The sequence below is a fragment of the Thamnophis sirtalis genome, unplaced genomic scaffold, assembly GCF_051295495.1.
Source record: "Thamnophis sirtalis isolate CommonGarterSnake01/CBP01778 unplaced genomic scaffold, rThaSir2_p1.2 scaffold_5, whole genome shotgun sequence".
NCBI classification, from domain to species: Eukaryota; Metazoa; Chordata; class Lepidosauria; order Squamata; family Natricidae; genus Thamnophis; species Thamnophis sirtalis.
In genome coordinates, this window is record NW_028261385.1 from 133,414,258 (window position 1) to 133,438,201 (window position 23,944).

General features: G+C 40.1%; 1 protein-coding gene across 2 annotated transcripts in view; it reads right to left on the reverse strand.

Moving 5' to 3' along the window:
* KLHL29 (kelch like family member 29) overlaps positions 1-23,944 on the reverse strand; it is a 445,288-nt gene that overhangs the window by 55,840 nt on the left and 365,504 nt on the right. For both annotated transcript variants that reach the window (XM_087716963.1, XM_087716962.1), the window contains one exon: positions 2,735-2,933. In XM_087716963.1, the coding sequence (XP_087573089.1) occupies positions 2,735-2,933 (199 nt within the window). The remainder of the gene's footprint in view (positions 1-2,734; positions 2,934-23,944) is intronic.

A 23,944-nucleotide genomic window follows, 5' to 3' on the forward strand; every position in this document is an offset into this window, starting at 1 on the left:
AGTTACTCATTCACAGTATTGCTCATCTTTCTTTTCATATATGATGTATATACAAGGATATAAAAGGAGACCTATAAAAAACCATCCCATATTATGTTTTTTAAGGTATCATTTTAACCAAGAATGTCAAATAAAATATAAGACTTAGTTATTTCCCAAACAAAGGCACTTTAGTTATGACTTTCCACAGTCTGAAGAGGTCAATTTATGTAAACTATTATATTCAGGATAAAAAAGGATAGTGCTCAAAATTGAAGACGAAGTAATTATCTATAAAATGGCACCCCATTTTAAAAATCAGTGATGGCTAACCTTTTTGTCGTCGCATGCTGAAAGGGCTCGTGTGTGCGTGATAGTGTTCGTGCCTGCACCCATAATGCAATGAATGTGCGACACCCCCCCTTATCTTCTGCGATGTGTGTGCAACCCCCCCATTGGGCTTAGTAGGCCTCCCTGCAGCCTCCTGGAATTAAAAATGGGCCATGGGCGGGGCGTTCCGCTTCCCCCACCTCATGCATGTGCATGGCCCCCCGTGCTTGCGGCCCCCTCCCTGTGCATGCGCACACATTTCCCATATATGCCCCCCCCCATACATGCACAGCAGAGACCTGAAAATCAGCTGGCCGGTGGGAGGTGCTCACGCATGTGCGGTAGAGCTGAGCTGGGGCAATGGCTCATGTGCCTGCAGAGAGGGCTCTATGTGCTACTTGTGGCACGCGTGCCATAGGTTCACCATCATGGGTATAGATCCTCCAACTATACATCTATGCCAAACAATTTTCGCTGAAAGACTCTTACAAATACAGGAAGTCCTTATTTATAACCAACTGTTTAGTAACTTAGCAGTTAGAACGATACTGAAAAAAGTGACTTATGAAAGTTTTCACACTTAACACCATTGCAGCATCCCCATGGTCCTGTGATCAAAATTGAGGCATGTGGCAACTAGCATTTATGGCAGTTGCACTGTCCTGGAGTCATGTGATCACCACGTGTGACCTTCCAAGCCAACTTCTGACTAGTAAGGTCAATGTGGGAAGTCAGATTTGATTAATGATTGAATGATTCCCTTAACAACTGCAGTGATTCACTTAAAAACTATGACAAGAAAGGTCGTAAAATGGGGCAAAGCTAATTCAATAAGTGTCTTATTTAACAACAGAAATTTTGGTCTCAATTGTCATTGTAAGTCGAGGGCTACCTGTACTTCTTCCTGTCCCTTCAATGCAAATAGCAAAAAAGGAAGAAAATCATTAGGGATGGAAAGAAATTGAAAGAACAGGATTGCTGGACCGGAAAGGGAAGGGGTTGATGAAGTAAGGGGAAAAGATAAACGGGATTGGTCAGAAGAACTGTCAAGGCTATAGGTTTAAAAGAAGAACTCTCAAGGTTATAGGCAGAGGTGAGCTGCACTTACCTTAACAATTGGTTCGCTGGTTATGAGTACGCGACCTTCCACGCATGCGCTTTGCTCGTGCGCCTTGCATGCATGCGTGCGGCATAAAAAACAAGGCTAAATAGGACAGCATTGCGCCGGGGCGGGTGGGCGGGTTTCAACTACCGGTTCGCCTGAACCGGTCTGAACCGGCAGCAGCCCACCACTAGTTATAGGTTTACAATAGGACAGGATAGAGGCCACTGTGATCCCTTGAAGAGCCGAGGTGGCACAGTGGTTAAATGCAGCACTGCAGGCTACTTCAGCTGACTGCAGTTCTGCAGTTCGGCTGTTCAAATCTCACCGGCTCAGGGTTGACTCAGCCTTCCATCCTTCCGAGGTGGGTAAAATGAGAACCCGGATTGTTGTTGGGGGCAATATGTTGACTCTGTAACCCGCTTAGAGAGGGCTGAAAGCCCTATGAAGCGGTATATAAGTCTAACTGCTATTGCTATTCTGTCTCACAATGTGAAGACTATGGATGGAGGAGCACTCTCCATTCATGGACTCCAATGTGTATTTTTGGGAGTCTTCACTTTTGCCAAGGCAGAAATACCTTCTCCCCTGCAGGAGTCTGCCCCTTATTTTATGAAAACGAGTCTTCATTTCAAAGGAGCAACTGAGATCCTCTGTAGACTTATCTAGAAGTCACATTATGTTTAATGGCTTTTCTGCTTAATAAATCTGCTTGCAGCCAGCCAGGCATTTCATAAACGATACAAAAGGTGTGTATGGCTGTGATACCTCAGGGTCATGCAGAGATTTAGATATGTTATTGTAAAAACTTTAAAAAGAAACTATTATTGTCATCATTAAATGGCAAAAAAAGAGAGAGATTATTTTCTGGAAGGCAATCTAACATATTCAAGGATGTCTATAATTTTAAAGATGTTTGGGGAAAAAAGTCAAGTTGGATTAAAGAAATATAAATTACCTGCATGTCCAGAATTCTATCTCCAGACTGTGCTAGGCTGTTAAATAAATATGGCCAAACCATGACAGAAAACCATCTGCCAGGGAATTAGCACCTGGTCTGGGATGATGAATGCCCTCTTGCCGGTCCCCCCCGCTCTCAATAACTTTTGCCACAAGGAGAATCAGTGGGAAAAATCTGAAGGACTGCAGGATGCCCAATTGCCCAGTTCGCAATGCCCAATTGCCCAGTTTGATATCTGCCTGCATCTTGGACGCTTTACAGAAAAACTGAGGGGAAGCCTTTTAATCTTGGTTCCTTACTTGCAGCCTGCAAATACCATTAGCCATTTCAGAAATACGATCTTTTCAAGGCTCCACCATTACCTGCTGATAACCTGGGCCGGGTTCTTGGAGTTTGCATCTCTTGCCTGGCGTGTGGCAACATGTGATAACGTTTTGCTTCGTTCACCAGATCCCGGCAGGCCTCTGAAGATTTTATCAATTCCTCATTGTCAATGACGTTTAGCAGGTAACTGGGATGGATGAAGGGCAGACGGACCACTGCCAACAGCTCAGCAGAATACTGTAAAAAAAAAAAAAGACACTGTGACTTCTTAGTGCAACTGGTTTCTCAACAGCCTTGCCTTTCTTTCTTTCTTTTTTTTGGATCTATTTGGGACAGTGGAACATTTGTGTTTGGCCTATTTTCATGATAATAATTCTATCTAGGCTTTTCTAATCGTGGGTTTCCTCTTCTCAAAAAATACCATATTTTTGGGAATATAAGACGTACCTTAACCCCTTAAAAGAGCGTGGAAATGTTGGTGCGTCTAATACACCGAATACAGCCATTTTTGGTCTCCCGAAACTAAGCCCCCACATCCAATTTTTGCAAAAAATGGGCCCTTTTTTTTTGCAAAAATGGAGGGGTTTTTTGCCTTCCCTCAGCCCCCAACAGCACTCTGCAGGCTTCAGCAGGGCTGGGGAAAGGCAAAAATGCCCGTTTTTGCCTTGCCCCAGCCCTGCTGAAGCCTGCAGAGGGCTGCTGGAGGCTGAGAGAAGGCAAAACCTTTTTTTCTTACTTACCTCTTCGAAATCTTGGTGTGTCTTATACACCGGTGCGTCTTATAGTTCAAAAAATACAGTTGTTATGACCCTGATGAAGGTAAAACATTCTTCTGGGGAAAAAGGTAAGCCTTCTTACTCACAGAATGGAAGAAATAATGTCAAAAGATATCAGCTTTCATTTTATAGCATGTAAACCAACATTTCAAACTTAAAATTGATGGTGGAACCTATGCCAAATTTATATATCTTGAACAGAGGAGGTCTGCTGTGATTTTTGCAAGTTCTTCAGTTAACTTTGAAAGTTAAGGCTGGCTGCTTTATTTCAAACCAACAGTTATTCTGGCAGCATTTCAAATGTCAAAAAAGTTCTATGTTTATAGAACATCTAAAGTGAATGTAGTGAATAATAGCAGTAGTTGTGATAAAGCCATGGGCTTTTTTTTTCACTGACAAAACAAATACGTTCTTTCAGGTTCTGCTAGAAGTCAAACTCAAGGAGCCAATAATCAAATGCATGTGGCATATCTCCATCCTTCTGCATCAATAAAATAAACTTTGCGGTACAAAGGATATTTAAAATAGCTGAAAACATCTATCATCAGTCAAGGCTTAATCAAAACAAAAAGTCCAAGTGAGAGAAAAAGGTATATTATAAAACAGAGAATCCATTTGTTTCTTTGCAAGTGTTCATCTCTGCTAAATATCACAAACTGCCTCAGGCAATAAAAACACAACAGGTAGAAAACAGGCAAAAAGAGCAGATTTGTAAAAGTGGGAAAAGGTAATTAAGGACAGTCAAAGATATTGCTAGGGCAATGCTGTGAAACACTGGAAAGGAAGATGGAAACCTTTACGAACTTCAAAGCACCTGAGATCTTCAGGCAACCAGGATTACTCCGAATACTTTTCTTGGTTAACTTTTCAACCTTGGGGACACTGTGTGCCACGGAGAATGAAGACAGCCAGTTAAGAATAGAAGAAAATGAGGTTTTGGAAGGAGTGCAAATTATACTCTACTTAATGTTCTAAACACACCTAATTCTAACTTTCTAGAAAGTGGTTATCAATTCAGACCTATTAGAGACTAAAGTTTGGTAACTATGTTAGTTATGAGCAGGGCATCTCACCAGGACATCAATCACATTTATTGAAAACGTTTTATTTGAAACGTTTTTTAGGACACTAAACTCTCTAGATCTCCCACAATTTGATCAAAAGTGAAGTTAAAAAAAAGCTTCTTTTATAATGGACAGAGAGAAGATAGCTGTTGCTTTTATTTAAAAAGAAAAAAAAACTAGCAGAGATGAAATATTAGGGGACTCATAAGAGACCACTTTTCAATCTTTGGGAGAAAACTACCATCTGTCAGTTCTACATTATTAAAATGACATTTATTGAGGCTCTTATTTGCTTAACCAACAATGGAATTATAAGAACAAAAAGACAGAGAGAGCTGTAAGAAAAGCAAACTTGTATTTGCTGTTTTACCATATCAGCTGCAGTAACCATCTAAATGTAGAATTAATACAAATGTTCATCTCTTCAGAGCAGGAAATATCACAGCAAAAAGATCAAATTAATGTTCCGTATGTGTGCATTAGATTATCCTGAATAATCAATAAAGGCTGGGTTTGAATAATATCATATCTTTAGACAATACCTATCCTTCAAAGCTTTGACAATTGCAGTATTATTGCAAACATATCCAATTTATTTTGACTGGTTATCTAATTGAGAACATAGTACAAAATGATTGAAACATCAAACTTCTGCCTATGACAGCTTATGCCCTTGGCCCAGTTGTTAACGTTAATAACACTAAAGTATATAGTTAAAAAACACTACTGTTGTTACTGGCTTTATTTACATGCTGTCTTGATTTGTTTCATATTTGTGTTGAATAATATAAAGCTGGTATCAAAATGCTAATGCTAATGGACATTGTTGAAGAAATGCTCCTGAAGTGTGGTATGACTGGCACATCTCTGATTTCCAAGATGGCAATTACTTTAGAGGAGAAAAGTTGACGAAATATTAGCCAGGAAATTGTCAGTATCTTAAAAAGCAAAAAAGATAACACAAGCATTCAGACCAAACTCCAAAAGAGGAAGCTGGTAAGTTGAGAGCCAGCAATTCCTGGACTAGAGAGTTCTGTTATGACAACATAGTTTAGGTGCCTTCAAATTTATCAGAAGAACAGCCAAGTGTCTGTTGACAAGGGAGGGCAGGAGGAAAAAAACCTTAGAATCTATTCTCTGAAGCCCAAACCTATTTAAGGGTTTTGATTTCAACGGGCTGCGTAGAATAAATCTTCGGAGTGGATATTGCTTTATTCTCGGCTATAATAGAAAGTGAAATTAAACCAAATCATAGAAAAGCCTTCTGACAAGGATAGCTGTTCAGTGGTGGGATTCAATTTTTTTTTACTACTGGTTCTGTGGGCTTTCAGCCCTCTCTAAGCGGTTTACAGAGTCAGCATATTGCCCCCAACAACAATCCGGGTCCTCATTTTACCCACCTCGGAAGGATGGAAGGCTGAGTCAACCCCGAGCCGGTCAGATTTGAACAGCCGAACTGCAGAACTGCAGTCTGCAAGTAGCCTGCAGTGCTGCATTTAACCACTGCGCCACTTCGGCTCTCTATGGTTATGGTTTTGGAACAACACAATTTGTATGAATGTAACTTCCATTTATTATTCAACCCACACTATTGCCAATTTCAGAATGTTATTTAAAATAACAATCAAGATTTTTGGGAAAGAGAACAGTGGTATTTTTTTTTAAAGGCGGGGTACTGTTGGTAATTCATTCCAAAGCCTTTAGCACTTTCCCTCAATAATAGTTTTTTTTGTTTTAAAGATATTAAAAATCACAGGGAATAGAGCAGACATTTACAGGATTACTGAAGAGTGTTTCTTCAGAGAAGAAGGAAAAGTTCTCTATAAACTTTTTGGACTTATCCCTTGAGACGACAAACCTGCTACTAGATACCATAGTCCTTCAAATTAGAAGAAGATGAGAGATCAAAGAAAATCAATGGGGTCAAAACTCTATGCATCTTCTAGCAAAGGTAGGTTTAGTCACAAACTCTATCTTATAATAGACTAATATTGAACTAGACAATAGGTCAATCGAAAATGATTTGGGAAAGGTATTTTGGAACAGGCAAGAGTGCTGGCATAGCGCTGCTTTAAAACTGTGGGGTTTTTTCAGGTTACCACACAAGAAGATGTGACTGTTTTATCAGGTGACTCTTTAAAATAACTACATCTATAACACGATTCCTTTAATCAGCCACCTCTACTTTTTCATGCCACCGTTTTGGAGAAGGATTGTACTTCCTCTCCCACCCATCTGGAAGCACGTCTTATGAATTATTATTTTTGAAGCATTTTCAAATCTGTTTCCTCAAAGAGCACTGGTGCTACTCAATCAGTGGTGGGTTCCGGATCCCGTTCCAACTGGTACGGTTAGAACGGGCCCAGCATCGTTCACATGGATGTGCGCAGTGCAGCCGCACATGCGTCGTACCTGCCAGCGACGCCTCCGCAAGCCTCCGTGACGCTCCAGCTGCTCGGCGGAGCGGCACACAGGTGCTGTATGTGCCATGCATGTGCGCAGAAGCCCTGAAGGCTTTAAAGGACAGGTAAGGAGCTTGGGTGGGCGGGCCCTCCGGAGCACTATACCACAACGGTGTGAACCGACAAAAGCGCAAACGTCATAAGCGCGCCGACAACACCGCGGCGCTAAAACCGCGATGTCAAAAGTGCGCTGACAACAGCGCGATTTAATTTAAGGTAAGATTTACAGTTAGGTTTAGGGTTAGGTTTAGGGTTAGGTTTAGGGTTAGGTTTAGGGTTACGTTACAGCGCGCTTCTGTCGGCGCGCTTTTGTCGGCGCGCTTTAGGGCTAATTAGTTGCTCATTCGTCACGCGGTTTTGTCACCGCGCTTTAGACACCATGGTTTAGTCAGGCGCGCTTTTGTTGTGCGCGCATTTGTGGTGGAACCCCACAACGGTACCCGATGCTCCGGGCAGGCTCCGGTATGCTATACCGGGGCATACCGCCTGCAACCCACCACTGTACTCGACCATAGTTTACTTGACCATCTTAGCTATAAGAGATGAGATACACACTGTGTTTCCTTAAATTTCCTTGTTTTAGTAATGGGTTTTTTTTAGAAAAGCAATACCCTTCCTCCAACTTCTTCTAGACTAGATTGAACAGTACCATCACTAGTCAATCCATGCTGCATAAAGCTTACAAAGCAGGTCCTAAAACCTAATGCAGTAATGAAGTAAATGTTTAATTAAATCATATATTATTTTAAAAAACCATTGTCTTCTCATTTTAAGAACTCCTCACTGTGAAAAGAAATCAAAGCAGGTTGTCCTGTCTCAACAACAAAACACTGATATTCTTTTAACCATTCTCTCAGATGCCGTCTAATGCCAATTAATCATTACTAGCATTGAGTGATGTAGAGTCTCATTAACACTGCACCAAGATCTTTGAGAATATGGGTTTGTTTGCACACATACACATGAAAACAAGCACACAGAACTAATCTCCCTGTCCCTGGATAAATGAGAGGAACTTTGTTTGAAGCAATGTATGTATTATACTGCAACTCTTTTTTATATTTTTATATGAGTTCATTAATTTTTATACACATTCTAGTAATCAAGGCAATCCATAAGATCTTCAGTTGTGACATCTTTTTACTTTTGTCAACTGAGATTGTGATAATTACCTTATCCATTTTCTTTTTACGGATATAAGGAATACCTATTATTTAATGCAGTATTTAATACATATTATTTAATCCAGCATTCCTGCTATTTGCTATTATTCCTTCCTTCTCTTTTAAATTCCCCTATTACAATTTACTTTAACATGTATCCTATTTCTTTATTTTAAAACAACTCATCCAGTTTTGCAGAATTCCAGTAGCATAGAATTTCCAAAATGTCTCAGTATATATATCATGTGTGTATACCCCTCCAGAAGTCACAGCATATATTGCATTAGTTACCTATATGCAAGCAAAGATGGGAATTTTGGTGCATGCAAACTTTAATATTTGTGCTTCCTGTTCATCCTGAGTTTCAAAAGAACTAACTCTCAGCTCCTGAAAAAGTCTGCCTTAATTGTGCAGACCTAATCTTGTCTCAGAAAATTTAACTACTCACTTGAAAGAAATGAATATCATTTCAGAGGTTCTACAGATAAAGCTTTGACAAATCAATCAGCATTGCTCCATTTTAATCAATGTGGAATAATCCTTGGTTTTTTTTTTTACTTAGCCAAAAGCCTTTCTTTAAGAATGCAGTTCAGCCAATAGCAATAACTCTTCAGAACTTTTGACATCTTTCACAAGAAGCCTAATTAACCACTGCTCAATGCAGGATCCTCAATCCTGGAAGTAACTATATTATTCCTTAAAAATGGCAGCCCAACTCCTTCCTGCTCTAATCTAAAACAACATTATCATTATTAACACTCTTATTTAAAGTTCCACCAATGGTGCTAGTGCTCCTTTTCATTTTACATGACAATTCTTTAGATATTTGATGACCATTCTCATAGTGCAATACTCTCAAGATATGGGGAAATGTGACCTACTGTATAACGCGGGTTCTAAACTGAAGTGGAGTTCTTAGAGACAATTCAATTCAGATATGACACACAATACTATGGGTAAATGCACAGGGACAAGCACCTCCCACAATATAGACATCATGCTAATGTTATCACTTGTGCTGAGTGTATTAGCCTAATGCTCATCTCCATCACTCCTTTCTTAATTTCCTATCTTTTATTTATTTTTAACTAAACGCAGAACTGTACTTTTATCATTGTTGAATTTTACTTTATAGGTTTTAGTCAAAAATGCCAGTCTGTCAGGATATTTTTGAACTTGATTCTATTTTCATATCACATCTGCAGACTGGAGAAACATCCTCTGTAATTTCATTCAAGTCAGTTATAAAAAACATTTCTCACAACTGTCTAGAACGAAGCAAAGCCATTAACGAAGACTTGTTGGGGACAATTCTTTAATCAACAATGTGTTCATAAGATATTCCCATTTTTGTGAAGAAAAAAAAATGAGTAATTTTCTCAGGGTGCCTCTAGAGAACATGCCCGAGGAATGGGATGTGGATCTAGTTCTCCCAAACTGTATGCACTTTCCATTATATAGTTCTCATTTTCAAATCCTTAATGTGTATTCAAAACAAAAGGCATGCAGTTAATTCTACCATTGTTTTATTTTTCTTTAAACTGAGCTCATAAGCACCCACTTAACTGTACAATATGAGCGAAACCCCATTTGTAATAGGAAGACTACAACTCAATTTTTGGGGGTAAAAAGGTTGATGTTTAATAATGTCTTGCTAATTACTGTACTTTTTGGACTATAAGATACACCTAAATTTACAGGAGGAAAACAAGAAAAAAAGTTTTGGGTCTCTGTGCATTGCTTTTTCTCCCTCCCCGGCCCCCAGAAGTAATCTGTAGTGTTCCAGAAAGCCCATTTTAGCCAAAAACGGGCCCTTTTTAGCCAAAAACGGCTGAACCAGTGCGAACTGGCTGAATCCCACCACTGATTTTATCTCTTTTAATTAAAGCACTAGGTTGAGAATAATTTGAGAATAGAGCCAGTTTAGTATAGTGGTTAAGACACCGGGCTAAAAACCAGGAGAGGTGAGTTCTAGTCCTGTTTGAGGCACAAAGCCAGAGAGGATTTTGACCCAGTCAACCTCTCTGAGCCCTAGGGAGCAGGCAATCTCTTCCTAGGGATATTTATTGGGGATTTCTGAACATCGGAACCTATTGACTGGCAAAGAATTCCTATCTACAACAATACCAAGTCAAAGTCTTTATTAATATCAAATGCTAATAGAGTCACTCAAACTTTAGTATAATTGAAATGATGAATAAATTCAAAATTTTCTTACCCGAGACCAAATTTTAGGGTAGGAGGAATGAAATTAGCCTAAACTGGAGTAAGAAATCTAGAAAAAATATTTGAAGTTTTCTGACAAATAGTACTATGATTTCTAGAACTGTTTATAAAACTTACTCTGAAATCTATCCTGACCTTGTATTTTGCCATTCTTCAATTCTGCAGTAACTTTTGTAATTTGTCCCTGGAGTTCTTTTGTGATGATGTTTCTGACCATAATTTTGCTTTGGTATCAGAGGAAAGATGAATCATGGTGACTTATAATGCTCCAGGAAGATAAACCATACAACAACCTCTTCTCTTTAACCGTGCAACTATACCCTTTAAATTGTTGTGAATCCTTCTAGTTTGTCACATTTTGTCATCTTATTCTGATGAGCTGTCAGTGGAAGTAGCAATTTTATCTCTGCTTGACTTCCTTTGTCTACTATACTATTTTGATCTGCCGGGGGAATCCAATCTATCTTTTTGACGCAGTTGGCAATCCCTCAGAACTCCAAGTGAAGTTTCTTCAGGTGATGCTCCCATGTAATCTGAAGCGCAGAAGAGCCTGCCTTTCATATTAATTAGCAGTCTGAATGGAAAAACCTCATTAGTACATTTGTTTTGCATAATTAGTGAAAGCCCTCAACTTCTGAAGTAACCAAACTTAAATTTTGAAAGTGTTTGATTTGTTCCTTGAATTTAAAATGCGTATGGTTTGTGAGACCCTGTTAAAACGAATTCCTTAAATTGAAATTGTGAATGTGCACGAGATTATCTGAACAGACTCCCATTTGGAAGCTATTTTCCTGACACTTGGTATCCTCCTTGAGTATCGTTTTCTGAGGCAGTATTAGGCATTTCTGATACATAAGAACAAAGGTACAGCTGGCATCCTCTTATCTTTCTAGTTTTCAATCCTGATTTGGGACACTGCAAAAAAAAAAAAGCCTGATGTGTGATTTGCATTTGCCAAATTTATTATTTATTAAATTTATTTATTTATTAAATTTATAGGCCGCCCAATCTCGCAGGACATTTCTGCAACTTTTGAAGAAAGGTATATGATTCTTTCTCTATGGGTTGGTCTGGACCTTTGCTTAAGCTAAGGGTCTTAAGTCTTGGGCCAAGATGGTGGCTTGATTTCGCATTAGCATCTCACTTCTTCACTTTTTAGTACTTCTTTTTTTACCATCACATATATTTCTTTAAAGCACACAAGCTGAGGGTTTAGATTTGGGAATGGGTTGTGACATTCTTTCTCTGTTATTTTATCTGACTTCTTTATAGAGTTGTTATATATTTGGCTAATAAATATCTTACTGATATTTCAATAAAATTATTTCAAATGCCGAGGTGGCGCAGTGGTTAAAGGCAGCACTGCAGGCTACTTCAGCTGACTGCAGTTCTGCAGTTCGGCTGTTCAAATCTCACCGGCTCAAGGTTGACTCAGCCTTCCATCCTTCCGAGGTGGTTAAATGAGGACCTGGATTATTGGGGGCAATATGCTGGCTCTGTAAACCGCTTAGAGAGGGCTGAAAGCCCTATGAAGCGGTATATAAGTCTAACTACTATTGCTATTGCTAAATGCACCAATTTTCTTTGGCTGTTCATGCTTGTCATCGGCCCTCTCCTTTTCTGCGTTTTCTAACTGATATAAAGAAGAAGCAGCCATTGTGTAATTTTTCTCCTCCTCCTGGTTTATTGGACTGGGAATATTTTGGACTTCTTTCTAGTCTACTAATCCATTTTGAGCTCACGCTTTCTCTTCATCTTTTCCTTCTCTTCACTTTTAGATTTCAAAATTAAAATTTTCTAATCTTTAGCTATTTAGTTCTGTTCAAGCCCTCCTTCCCCCCCTCTCCCCCGATCCTCTATCAAGGTACATTTTGGTCCCAGTTTTATTTAAAAAGGAAATCTTTGCTTCATGAAATTACCTATGGGTTAAATATTACAAGGGAAAGTTATTACTTTTTTGACAATTCCAGCTGCAGTGCCTAGAAAGGTCAAACATTTCCCAGTCGTCTTAAATATCATCTCTTTTTCTATAGTTACCATTATTTCATATAAAATTACATTTGCATGGTATTGAAATAAGTAAATGTTATCCAAAAGGTAAAGATAGCCTCAAGTTCAGCTTGGCTCCAGGAGATTACATGAACACATCTAAGTACATTACTTTGCAATAATACAAAAGTGGCATTGCCTTCTTCAGGGATGTTTTTCAATTTCTCAGTCCAGCTGCAGTTGGGAATTCTCTGATGGTTTCTCTTTCAAGTATTAACCAAACTCACTCTTGCTCAGCTTCCATGTTTGGCCAAATATTGTCCCTGATAAATGTTAACTACCTTATGGAGAAAAGTAATATTATAAAAATGAATATTACTTCAAGGCTCATATATATTTACTTAGAGGCGCTCAATTCTATTACTTTGAAATTAGCATTAAAGGAGACTGATTAAGAATTGTTTCATGGAAAAGACAAACCCCTAGATTATCTTTATCTAAATGATGGTTATCATATGGTGAAAAGGGATTTAAAATTTCTGATTTTAAGTTTCTTGCTGGTCATATATTTTGATTTTAATTTCTCTGAGAACATAAATGAATGAAACGACTATGGGCTTCATTGCAAAAATGATTATTTGATCCCTCTAATATTGTGGCAGAAACTTAAATCTGTTTCTAGCAAGAAATTAAGTGTATTTTCTATATAAAAATTTGCAAAGCCTAGTCAGAAAATGTTGAAAGAGAAGCATTATTTCTATCTTTTCCTCATTATACTTTTAAAGATAATCCATGAAAATTTCAGGTATTTTTAAAAATTGTGCTGGAAATGTAAAATTGTTGATTGTAGCCTTGTTTTCTTGCCTATTATTTTAACTGCATGCACATAGGTATTGAGAGCCTATTTGGTATAGTGGTTAAGGCATTAGGCTGGAAACTGCGAGACTACGAATTTGAGTCCCACCTTAGGCACAAAGCCAGCGGAGTGACCAGTTGTCAGACATTTTCTGTCAGTCCTAGGAAGGAGGTAATAGCAAGCCACTTTTGAAAAACCTTGCCAGGAAAACTGTAAGGGCTTGCACAGGCAGGCTCCAGGAATTGGACATGAATGAATGGGGGGGACGGACACATAGATTTTGTGCTTGTCATGGACTCACTGCAGGCAATCCATAACAATGAATCTGGCCATGGAAAATACAAAGTTGGTCTAGGCCAGGGGTTTCAAACTCAATTTCATTGAGGGCATATCAGGGCTGTGGTTGACCTCTGGGGAGGGAGGTTGGCCGACTGGGTGGGTATGGCCAGCTTGACACCACTCCCCAAATTGCTGACATGTTTCCTCTTCTCACTGGGTAGACTCGGCCAAAGCCACGCTGGCCTGATATTTCCTCTTCGCATTGGGGAGACCGGGTTGAAGCTATGCTGGCCAGATGTTTCCTCTTCACATTGAGGAGACCAGGCTCAAGTGACGTGGGCCGGCCCCTCCAGGATGGTCCTGCGGGCCGGATCCGACCACATCACGGGCCACATTGGCTCACGGGCCTTGAGTTTGACATCCCTGGTCTAGGCTATTTTCCCTGATTTGAGAATTCTGAGATTTGTTGGAATTATGATCTCAGAGTTTCCAGCCAGTAGCAAACTGGCTTTAACTGCAGTTCCCCCAAATCTGCAGAACATCAGACCGAGGAAGGATGTTCGAAACACGGGTTGCTTCCTTGAGATCTTCTTTTCAATCATCTTGGGTCCACAGCTTAGAAGGATCTTGTTATGATTTTTAATCAGGTACTAAATATTGACTGGGGTCCTTATTTCACTGAATCCAATCATTGCTATATATTTATTAGGATATATCAAATTGAACACGTTTATACATATTTATAAATAGTCCTCATTTAGCAACTGCATTGCTGAGCAATTCTTCACATTTTGACAGCTATGAAAAAGTATCATCCTTGCATTTATGAGCCGTAGTGGCACAGTGGTTAGAATGCAGTATCGTAGGCTAATTCTGTTGACTACCAGCAGTTTGATTCTCACCAGCTCAAGGTTGACTCAGCCTTCCATTCTTCTGAGGTTGATAAAATGAGGATCCAGATTGTTGGGGACAAAAGGCTGACTCTGTAAACCACTTAGAGAGGGCTGTAAAGCACTGTGAAGTGGTATATAATATACTGTAAATCTATACCTTATGCTATAAGTGCTATGACCTTCCGATGTTTGTAAGGCAAAGGAAAGGTGAGGATAGTAAGCACAGTACAGTTTCACTTAGTGCCCACATTGTTTAATGACTAAGTTGCTGGTGCCAATTGTGATTGTTAAATGAGGACTACCTGTACTGGCCTCCAGAGAAACTTGTCAAAATACAGGAATTACGTCATATAAATAATAGTATGAAACCTTATAATATGATTTAAAGAGTTGGCATCAAGTTTATTAGTGTGCTATTTTAGGTATAGCTACCATATTTTGCTATAATGAAGTTAGTTTGACATCTTCAAAGTTACTCAGTTGATTCAAAGTGTTACTTATATAAGAATTACTCTACTGCAATTCAGTCCTCCAGATTCTGCTCCCCACATATTTCTGGAGGTAACCCAATGAGCAAAAAATTATATTCATATTGTGTTGTTATATAAAAATGAAGTGTTAAATTAACTGCACTGAGGTTTCTCAAGTTGAAAGAGCTTTTTTTTTAAAAAAAAGAACCTTGCTTTACCTTTCTTATGTACCTATCCTAAGATTAAGTTTTGCTCTGTTGCTGTGTTAAAAGGAGAGAACTGACACACGAGGCAAAACTACTTGTACAAGTTAGTCCTGAGTAATCGATCAATGTAATTGAAATAACTCAGCAACTTTATTTGCTTGCCTGCTAGAAGGCTATCATGTCACATTTTGTACAAGTGTGTGCACACACATGTAATATATACATACACACACATTTACAGTACATACCATATTTTTTGGACTATAAGACACACCGGACTATAAGACGAACCTAGATTTACAGGAGGAAAACAAGAAAAAAAGTTATTGGTCTCCATGCATTACATTTTTGCCCTCCCTGGCCTCCAGAAGCACTTTGCAATGCTCTGCATGTCCTCCCGCTTTTGCCAAAAACGCACCCGTTTTTGGCCTGGAGAGTACTTCTGGGAGCCCTGGACAGCAAAACATGATGTGCAGAGGGTTTGGGAACCCGAAAATGGGCCTGGTTTTGGCAAAAATGGGATATGTGAAGCACTGCAGAGTGCTTCTGGGGGCTGGGGAGAGCAAAAATGTGACACGCGGAGGCCGTGTTCAGGGGCCAAAAAATGAACCTGTTGTGAAAACGGCCCCGTTTTTGGTGAAAATGGGACGTCCGGAGCATTGCAGATTGCCTCTGGGGGCTGGGGAGGGCAGAAACATGACATATGAAGGTTTCAGGAGGCCAAAAACAGGCCCATATTCAGTCCATAAGACGCACTGAAATTTTTACCCACTTTTAGGGGGGAAAGTGTGTCTTATACACCAAAAAATACGGTATATAACTATATGTTATATGTATGTATGTATGTATGTATATACATGTATATATACACATGTATGTGTGTTTGTGTATAGAACTTTTATTAAGTTAAAACACATCTTTTTTACCTAGCGATTGACTGAAGAAAGCTAAAATGCTATGACATCAGAACATTACACAGGCAATATTCAAGGCCTGTTTAAAATTATTAAAACATATCTGCAACACTGTTTTTGCTTCATTTCTGTAGTACTTCTTTTCTTTCTAACACAATCAAGTTCAAATCCTTTTCATTTATGTGTTGTACTGCTAAGTCACAGTATGTTCAGCTCTTGGAATCCTTTTCAAATTAGCTCCTTTAATCAATTACTGTGCTATTCTGTAAATTCTTCCAATTTCTCTGCAAACCTTTGTCTCTCAGGTACCATTAAGTTACTGTTGAGATAGTATTTTCAGGGACGTAGGAAGTTTTACAGGTGGTTCATTAATTTTTTTTTAAAAAAAATAGGCATTCTGTTTTAAAACTGGGTTTTTGATCGTTTGCAGTATTTTTAAAAGGTCATCATGGGTGTGGTACAAATGAAACAGTCGAGAGAATTTTTTATATATATATACATTTTATATATATCTTATAACAATATATATATCTTACCAAGCAAGCAAAGCCTGAGAACAGATAATAGATAAAACAGGTTAAAAAAACAAGTACTTGAAAAGAATTCAAATCAAGAAGAAGTTATATTATTCCAGAGGAAATACAAAAAAAAAAGTACTTGCTACCTAAATCGGGGGTCCCCAACTCCTGAGTTGCAATCCAGTACTGGGCTGTGACCTGTTCCGAGTCGGGTCTTAGAAGCGGTGGGTGCACATGCATGCAGCTCCATTTGTGCAAGCAGAGTGCGTGCATGCTCACTACTTGTGCAAATGGAGCTGCGCCCGCTCACCTGCCACTCGCGCAGAACCATCCCCTCTTCCCCACCAGTCCGCAAAGCTGGAAAGGTTGGGGAACGCTGACCTCAATGACACAGGCAAGTGCCAGATGAGGCCATTCTATAACCAAACCTTTCTCCTGTAGCCTCCCATTGGTGGATTCAGCAATTGAAGATCTTAAAAGTCCAGATAAGCAGTCATCTCTTTCAACTGGGACTAAAAACAGACTATAAACCAAAGAGTCAAAGCTCAGCAACATCAGTCTGGAGGGGGTTGCTTGTCCTGTGATCTTGTAGCTGTATTCTGGTAAGTGATGATCTCGGGCCAGTTTCAGGTATGACCTGGGGTGGTTTCCGGCTGCTGCTACTACCGGTTTGCTCAGGAATGCACTTTGCAAGTTACACACCCATGCACAGTACTAAAAAAAAAAGGTTCACCGACAAATGCGTGCTCGACAAAAGCGCGCCGACAAAACCGCGGGGACAAAAGCGTGAGTTCAAAAGCGTGCTGAAGAATGAGGACAGAAGCGCGTTGACAACAGTGCGCCGACAGAAGCACGCTCTTAACCTAACCCTAAAGGTAACCCTAAAGGTAACCCTAACCCTAACCCTAACCTAACCCTAACCCTGAACCTAACCCTAACCCTGAACCTAACCCTGAACCTAACCCTAACCCTTACCTTAACCGTAATGGCGCTTCTGTCGGCGCTCTTTTGTCGGCGCGCCTTTGTGGGCGCGCTATCGATGTTGCAGTTTTATCGACACGGTTTTGTCGGTGCGCTGTTGTCGAGTCACAAAAAAACCCAAGATGGCGGTGGCTATGGAGCCGCTGAGAGATCCAGTTCAGGGGCATGGCAGGCTGAGTTACTACTTACTCGGCTGAACTGAACCGGTAGGAACCCACCTCTGGGTATGTCCAAAGAAGAGATCTAGTCACCTCCGAGGTCAAGCTATTTTTGAAAATCCACAGTGAAAGTGGATTTTGAGCAAGTTATTATCTATGCTGCCCCCCTCCCAGGAGACAAATTATGATGGATTCCCAAACCAGACTATGCAGCCATAGTTTTGGAGTACCGGGATAGTATAAGGCTGACTGAAAACAGCATTAATTCTTGCTTTAAGATTCCACAATGATTTTCCGTTTTCCTAGCTCAAGCTACCGAAGAGAAGAGAGCGGTGTGCGACAGATGGATTTTCTGAGCTCTTCTCACCTCCTCTTCTCTCACCTATACCACATTGCACATTGACTTAAGATGGTAACTCCTAACAACCACCCAGGGCATTCTATAGCCCGAGCAGAGTGTGGGTGTAGAGAGGAAGTGATTTTTGAGGGGGAGCCCTGAGAAGTCTTACACTTTCCTACTACAGCACTGACCTCTCTGCAAAGCTCCCTTCATGCAGGAATGAGGCTTTATAATAGGCTCCTCTGATCTCAGTGGAGGCTAATTTAAAGCCTCATTGCACACAGAGAGATGAGGTTGTTTTAAATGAGCTTTTTTATTATACTTTTAAAAAAAACTCAACTCCAGAAAATTCCAGTGTGGGCATACTACTTATGTATAGGATATAACCTACGGCCAAAATCTATTTCCATAGGAAATGGTATTTCAAGGAACAAGATTTTATTCCTGGGAAGAAATTTCTCACATAGCAGAAATGGAAAACTCAAGTGCTTAAGTCACAAATTGTAGATAAGAGCCAAGAAGGGATGTTCCTTACTTTGGGGCTTTCAATCCATCTGCTTTGTAATTTGAAAGTTCCACCTGATGAAAAGTATTTGGTGTCTTAGTTTTTCATTTTGTGATCTTAAAAATGTAGTATAACAGCTGAGGGATTTTTGGGGATACTTCATTCAGCTCCAGGCTTTCCATTGTCAAGTAATTAAAAGGCAAGTCTCTAGCCAACAATCTGTTCTCACTGCCACATGATACAGCCTAATTATTCAAGAAGAGAGCATCTAAGCTGGTTGCTTTCTCTAATTTTTTATTTTATTTTTAAACATAAAACCAGATGATTAGTGGCGCTCCAATAATTCCAGAAATGTTATTGCCTGCAGTTGGCATTCAATTCCAAAGCACTGGGATATAGTTATTTACAAAGCATTAGCTTAATAAATATTGAGTTCTTCTTTCTTCTTCTGCAAGAATATTGAATGACCTTTGGAAAAAAATAAGCATTTGCTCTTCCAACATGTCTCAGCTGCTTAGAGCTCTCTTAAAATAGTCCGATGCAATCCATGTAAACAGGATTCTTAAGACATTTTAAAGTAGAGATATGAAACGTACAAACTGTGGATCAGAACAGGTCATAAGGGAGCCCACGATGGCTGCAACATACATTCTGCCTGACATATGATAGTTACCTCGGTGTGGGAACCACTCATCTTCATGTCTCCCCTCTGCAAACACTTCCCACACTGATTTTCCTTTTGAGAATTTTCTGTAAATGTTTTGGGGAAAATTCTAGAACATGTACAGCTATAGCAGAACTGTTTAGCTTTGTTATTTCCCAAAGGCATCCAAAATGGCCTAAAACACTTGTTAGTGACTTCAGAGAAAGATGGCTAATGGCGGATAAATTGCCATTCCAGACAGCTTGCCACCTCATACTGATCTCATTGAACAATCCTCAGGCATCTCCCATTTGAACACAGAGCAGTCTCAAAGACATCGGTATAGGGCTGTTGGGAAATCTGACCTCACACTGAGGCAAATGTTCAAATAACTCAGCAGGAAGATTCTTCAGGCTTTGAGAATGATTCAGAAGAAGTCAGTCTGGCCTCACATGACCATAAAATCTCTCCCTGATTCTTTGAGCTTCTATGTGAAGGTTCTACAGCTTTAAGGCTTATGTACCTTTAACAAACAAATTTCTAATAGCAGCAGTCAGTTGGAAAATAATGACCCAAAGCATCCCTAAGAATTCCAGGATACCCCCACTGCTACTTAATACATACTTAACTGTTGGGAGAGAGTGACTAGTGTTTTGAAGAGCAGCATCACCAACTATAGTAATAGCACTTAAGACTTCCATATTGTTTCACAGTGCTTTACGGCCCTCTCTAAGTGGTTTACAGAGTCAGCCTATTGCTCCCAACAATCTGGGTCCTCATTTTACCCACCTCAGAAGGATGGAAGGCTGAGTCAACCTTGAGCCTGGTGAGATTTGAACTGCCAAATTGCTGGCAGCTGGTAGTCAGCAGAAGTAGCTTGCAGTACTGCATTCTAACCACTGCACCACCATGGCTCTTACGCTGATGAACCCTACTCTACCTCTCCTTCTCCATTTAAATCCAAATAAACGATTCAAGTTCTAAAGTCACCACTTTATGTTGTCAATAGGGTAATGAGGGTAAATAAATTAAAGCTTAATCCCAAACAAAACTCGGGTTCTTAAAGGCAAACTGAGACTAGAAATTAAAACCTCGGCTCGATAGAAAGACATCCTGTAAACTCTGTGGGTATTCCTTGGTCATCATGACCTTTGGTTGCATTTGGCACAATGTCAATGCTGAAATGAGTAAATGAATATTTGCACAGCTAAGGTTGATGGGCCAACTGTGTACAATTCTAGAGATGCCAGGTTTGATGTATGCATTAATTATAATTTGTTTGGACCATTTTAATGAGTTCTATATCAGGTTGCCTTTGAAAAATATTTAGAAACTTCAGCTGCTACAGAATGTTGCATCCAAAAATAAGCCAGGACCAGTTAAATGAGGCGTGTTACAAACCCAACTACCACAGAGATTTTGAACACAATGCAAAGTACTGCTTCAGACACACAAGTTCTTGTATGACTAAGAGACAGACAATTTTCTCATTTGAATCTGCTCAGGTTTTAGGATCTATGGGTGAGGTATCCTAGTCTGCAAGAGATCATTAGGAGTGATAGAAAATGACACTAAGGCAACATCTCCTCAGAGGTTGCTTGCAGCCTCTGAAACTCCCTGCAAAAGGAGATCAAATGAACATTGTTTCCATTGTTCTTTTATCAGCAGGAAAAAAATAAATAGTTGATCAGACAAACTTTGGGAATCTGAGGTGACTTTCTGTTGAAATCATTTGAACGTACAAATGCTAGTACTACTGATATAGTTGTGATTATTCTTACATGATGGCTTTTAATATTTTAATTAAAATGTGCTATTTGTAGCTTATTCTTAGCCATTTTCAGGATTAATTCTGATGTCAATCCCATCTGAAAGAGCTGTTCTGACCACAGAGCCTAATCCCTTGCTGAATGTCAAAATCCAAATTAATGGATTTTGACAGGTGGTTGTCTTAGCTTCTGCTTACACCTTTCTAGTGAAAATGGGCCATCACCTCCCTGGGAAATTGGTCCCACTGTCAACTGCTCCTACAGTTAGAAAGGTCATTTCTGCCCCAAAAAACACTGAATTGGAATCTGCCCTCCTATAACCTAATCTGTGTCCTGTACTCTGAGATAAACAAAGAAGTTTTAATCTTCTGTTTGACATCCTTCAGGTAATTCAAGAAGATTTCATATCATCATCCCACTATCCTTTAGCTTACCAAAACTAAATATAGCCAGCTCCATCCAGCTCTCTTTATACAACTTAATGTCTAGTCGGTGTAAAATCTTGCATTATATTTCCTGACCATGGGAAGTGCCATTTATATATCTACAGCTATTTTTAAACACACATTTTCAAGGCTATTGAGCTTGACTTTCTATACCGCCTCCAGTGTAATCTCTTCCTGAGTTCCAGAACCTGAAGATGCCATTATGAAATTTTAAAACAGGATTTTTATGAAAGCATCCTAAGAGAAAAAAAAAATCTTCTATGTGACTATCTTCAGATACAGGTAATACTTGACTTACAACCAAAATTGAGCTGAATTGGCGCAGTGGTTAGAATGCAGTACTCCAGGCTACTTCAGCTAACTGCTAGCTGCAATTCAAATCTCACCAGGCTCAAGGTTGACTCAGCCTTCCATCCTTCTGAGGTAGGTAAAATGGGGACCCTGGTTGTTGGGGGCAATTTGATGACTCTGTAAACCTCTTAGAGAGGGCTGTAAAAGCACTATGAAGCGGTATATAAGTGTAAGCGCTATTGCTAAAATTGGGACTGGAATTTTGGTTATAGAATGAAGCAGTTGAACAAATGACTGATTCGTTCAATGATTCAATCCCCTGTTGCAGTTGCTAAACAATCTCCGAGGTCGTTAAGTGAATGGAGTAAAAGAGCTGCATGCTGAAGTATTTTTGCTCCCCTCCATGCACAGAAGGGAACTCCTCCAACTCACTCCATGCTGTGTGGAGTTCTGGTTCTGAGGCCATTGGGAGGGTTCCACCACAAAATCGCGCTCGACTAAACTGCGCCCAACTAAACCGCATCGCTGATGTCATCAACAGGGCGACAACAGCGCGGAGACAGATGCATGCTGTAAACCCTAAACCTAAAATTAACCCCTAATCCTAAACCTAACCCTAAACCTAACCCTTAACCTAACCCTAACCCTAACCCTAACCCTTAACCTAACCCTAAACCTAAAGCTAACCCTAAAGCTAACCCTTACCTTAAGTTGAATCGGCTTGTTTTCAAAGCGCTATTTAAAGCGCCCTTCTTTCTCCACGCTGGCTGTTGTCGCCCTGTTGATGATGTCAGTGACGTGGTTTAATTGGGCGCGGTTTAGTCGAGCACGGTTTTGACGGGTCACGCTTGGGAGGAGTTCCCCTCCTCTCTCTGTATGGGAGGGAATTCCTCTAAAGGGCTGAACAAATGGATCAGACTTCTGGATCAGACCTTCTGGATTTGATCTCTGTTTCTGTGTGTGAAGGGATGGGAAACCCCTCCCAAGGGCTGCAGAAATGAAGCTCAGATCTTTGTGATCTGCAATCTGGAGAAGAGAATGCCTCCGCTAGGCTACAGAAATGGAGTTCGGATCTCCACAAACCAAGCTCCGTTTCCACAGCCTGGCAGAGACGTTCAGCACCATTTGGCAGGCCGCTCTTTCAGCCAGCCCCATTGACTTTCGGGCAGTGGTGGGATTCAAAGCCGCCCGGAGTCCTCCGGGATTGGGCGGCATAGAAATTCAATAAATGAATGAATGAAATAATTTAACAACCGGTTCTCTGCCCTAATGACCATCTGGGTAGGTGGGGCTCAGTGGTCATGTGACTGGATGGGCGTGGCCAACTCAAGGTCACTCAGGTCGATGGGCGCTTCGCCTTAGCTGTTACAATGTAATAAGGGTTAACCGGAGAGGCAGTTTCTGTAAGCAGGTCAATAAAGATTAGGCTAGAAAGAACACCTGAATGTTTCCTTCCTGCCTTCCTTACAGGATTAGCCCTGTAAAGTGGGAAAAAACAAAAGGCAATTTCTTCCAACAATCGGTTCTCTGAACTACTTAGAAAGTTACCAACTGGGTCTTCCGAATAGGTGCGAACTGGCTGAATCCCACCACTGCTTTCGGGGAAGCCAGCAGAGAAGATGGCAAATGGTAATCACATGGGGCTCCTGGTAACAAGTTGTTAAGTGCGAACAGATTGCCCAGCATCCAAAATGTAGCTATGTGATCACAAGGGGAGGGGGAGGCACAATGTTTCACAACAGTCAGAAGTGCTTTGTGAGCCCTAAATCACTCTTTCTAAGGCCATGGTAACTTTGAACAGCCATTAAGCGACCTGTCATAAGTCAAAGACTACCTGTAATATCGGATACTGAGGGAGAAAACAGGTTATGGCAATCATCTTGAAAACTGATTTATCCATACCATATGACAAGAACTAGTCATCAGTACCTGAGCAATAATTTAACTGCAAACATATTCACAGAAACATACATAAACATTTAAAATAAGAAATGAGAAACTCCCAGGCAAAAATAAAAATAAAAATAGAATAGCACCATAAACCAAAAAGGCACGTCGGAAGAGAAGTATGATGAGAAGAAAATGCCGGCCAGTGTTGAAAAATTGTCTGAACAGCAGGAATTGGAGAACAGGAAAAGCAACAGTAGCAATGGCAAAAGGGGGAAAAAATGAAACCACCTCTTACAACTTAAATGTGTGAATTTTAATTAGCAGGGAAGAAAAAGAAAGCAGCAGCACAAAACGAATAACATTTTCTGTGCAATATCTTTTGGCCTCAGTATATTTGCTATTCCAAGTA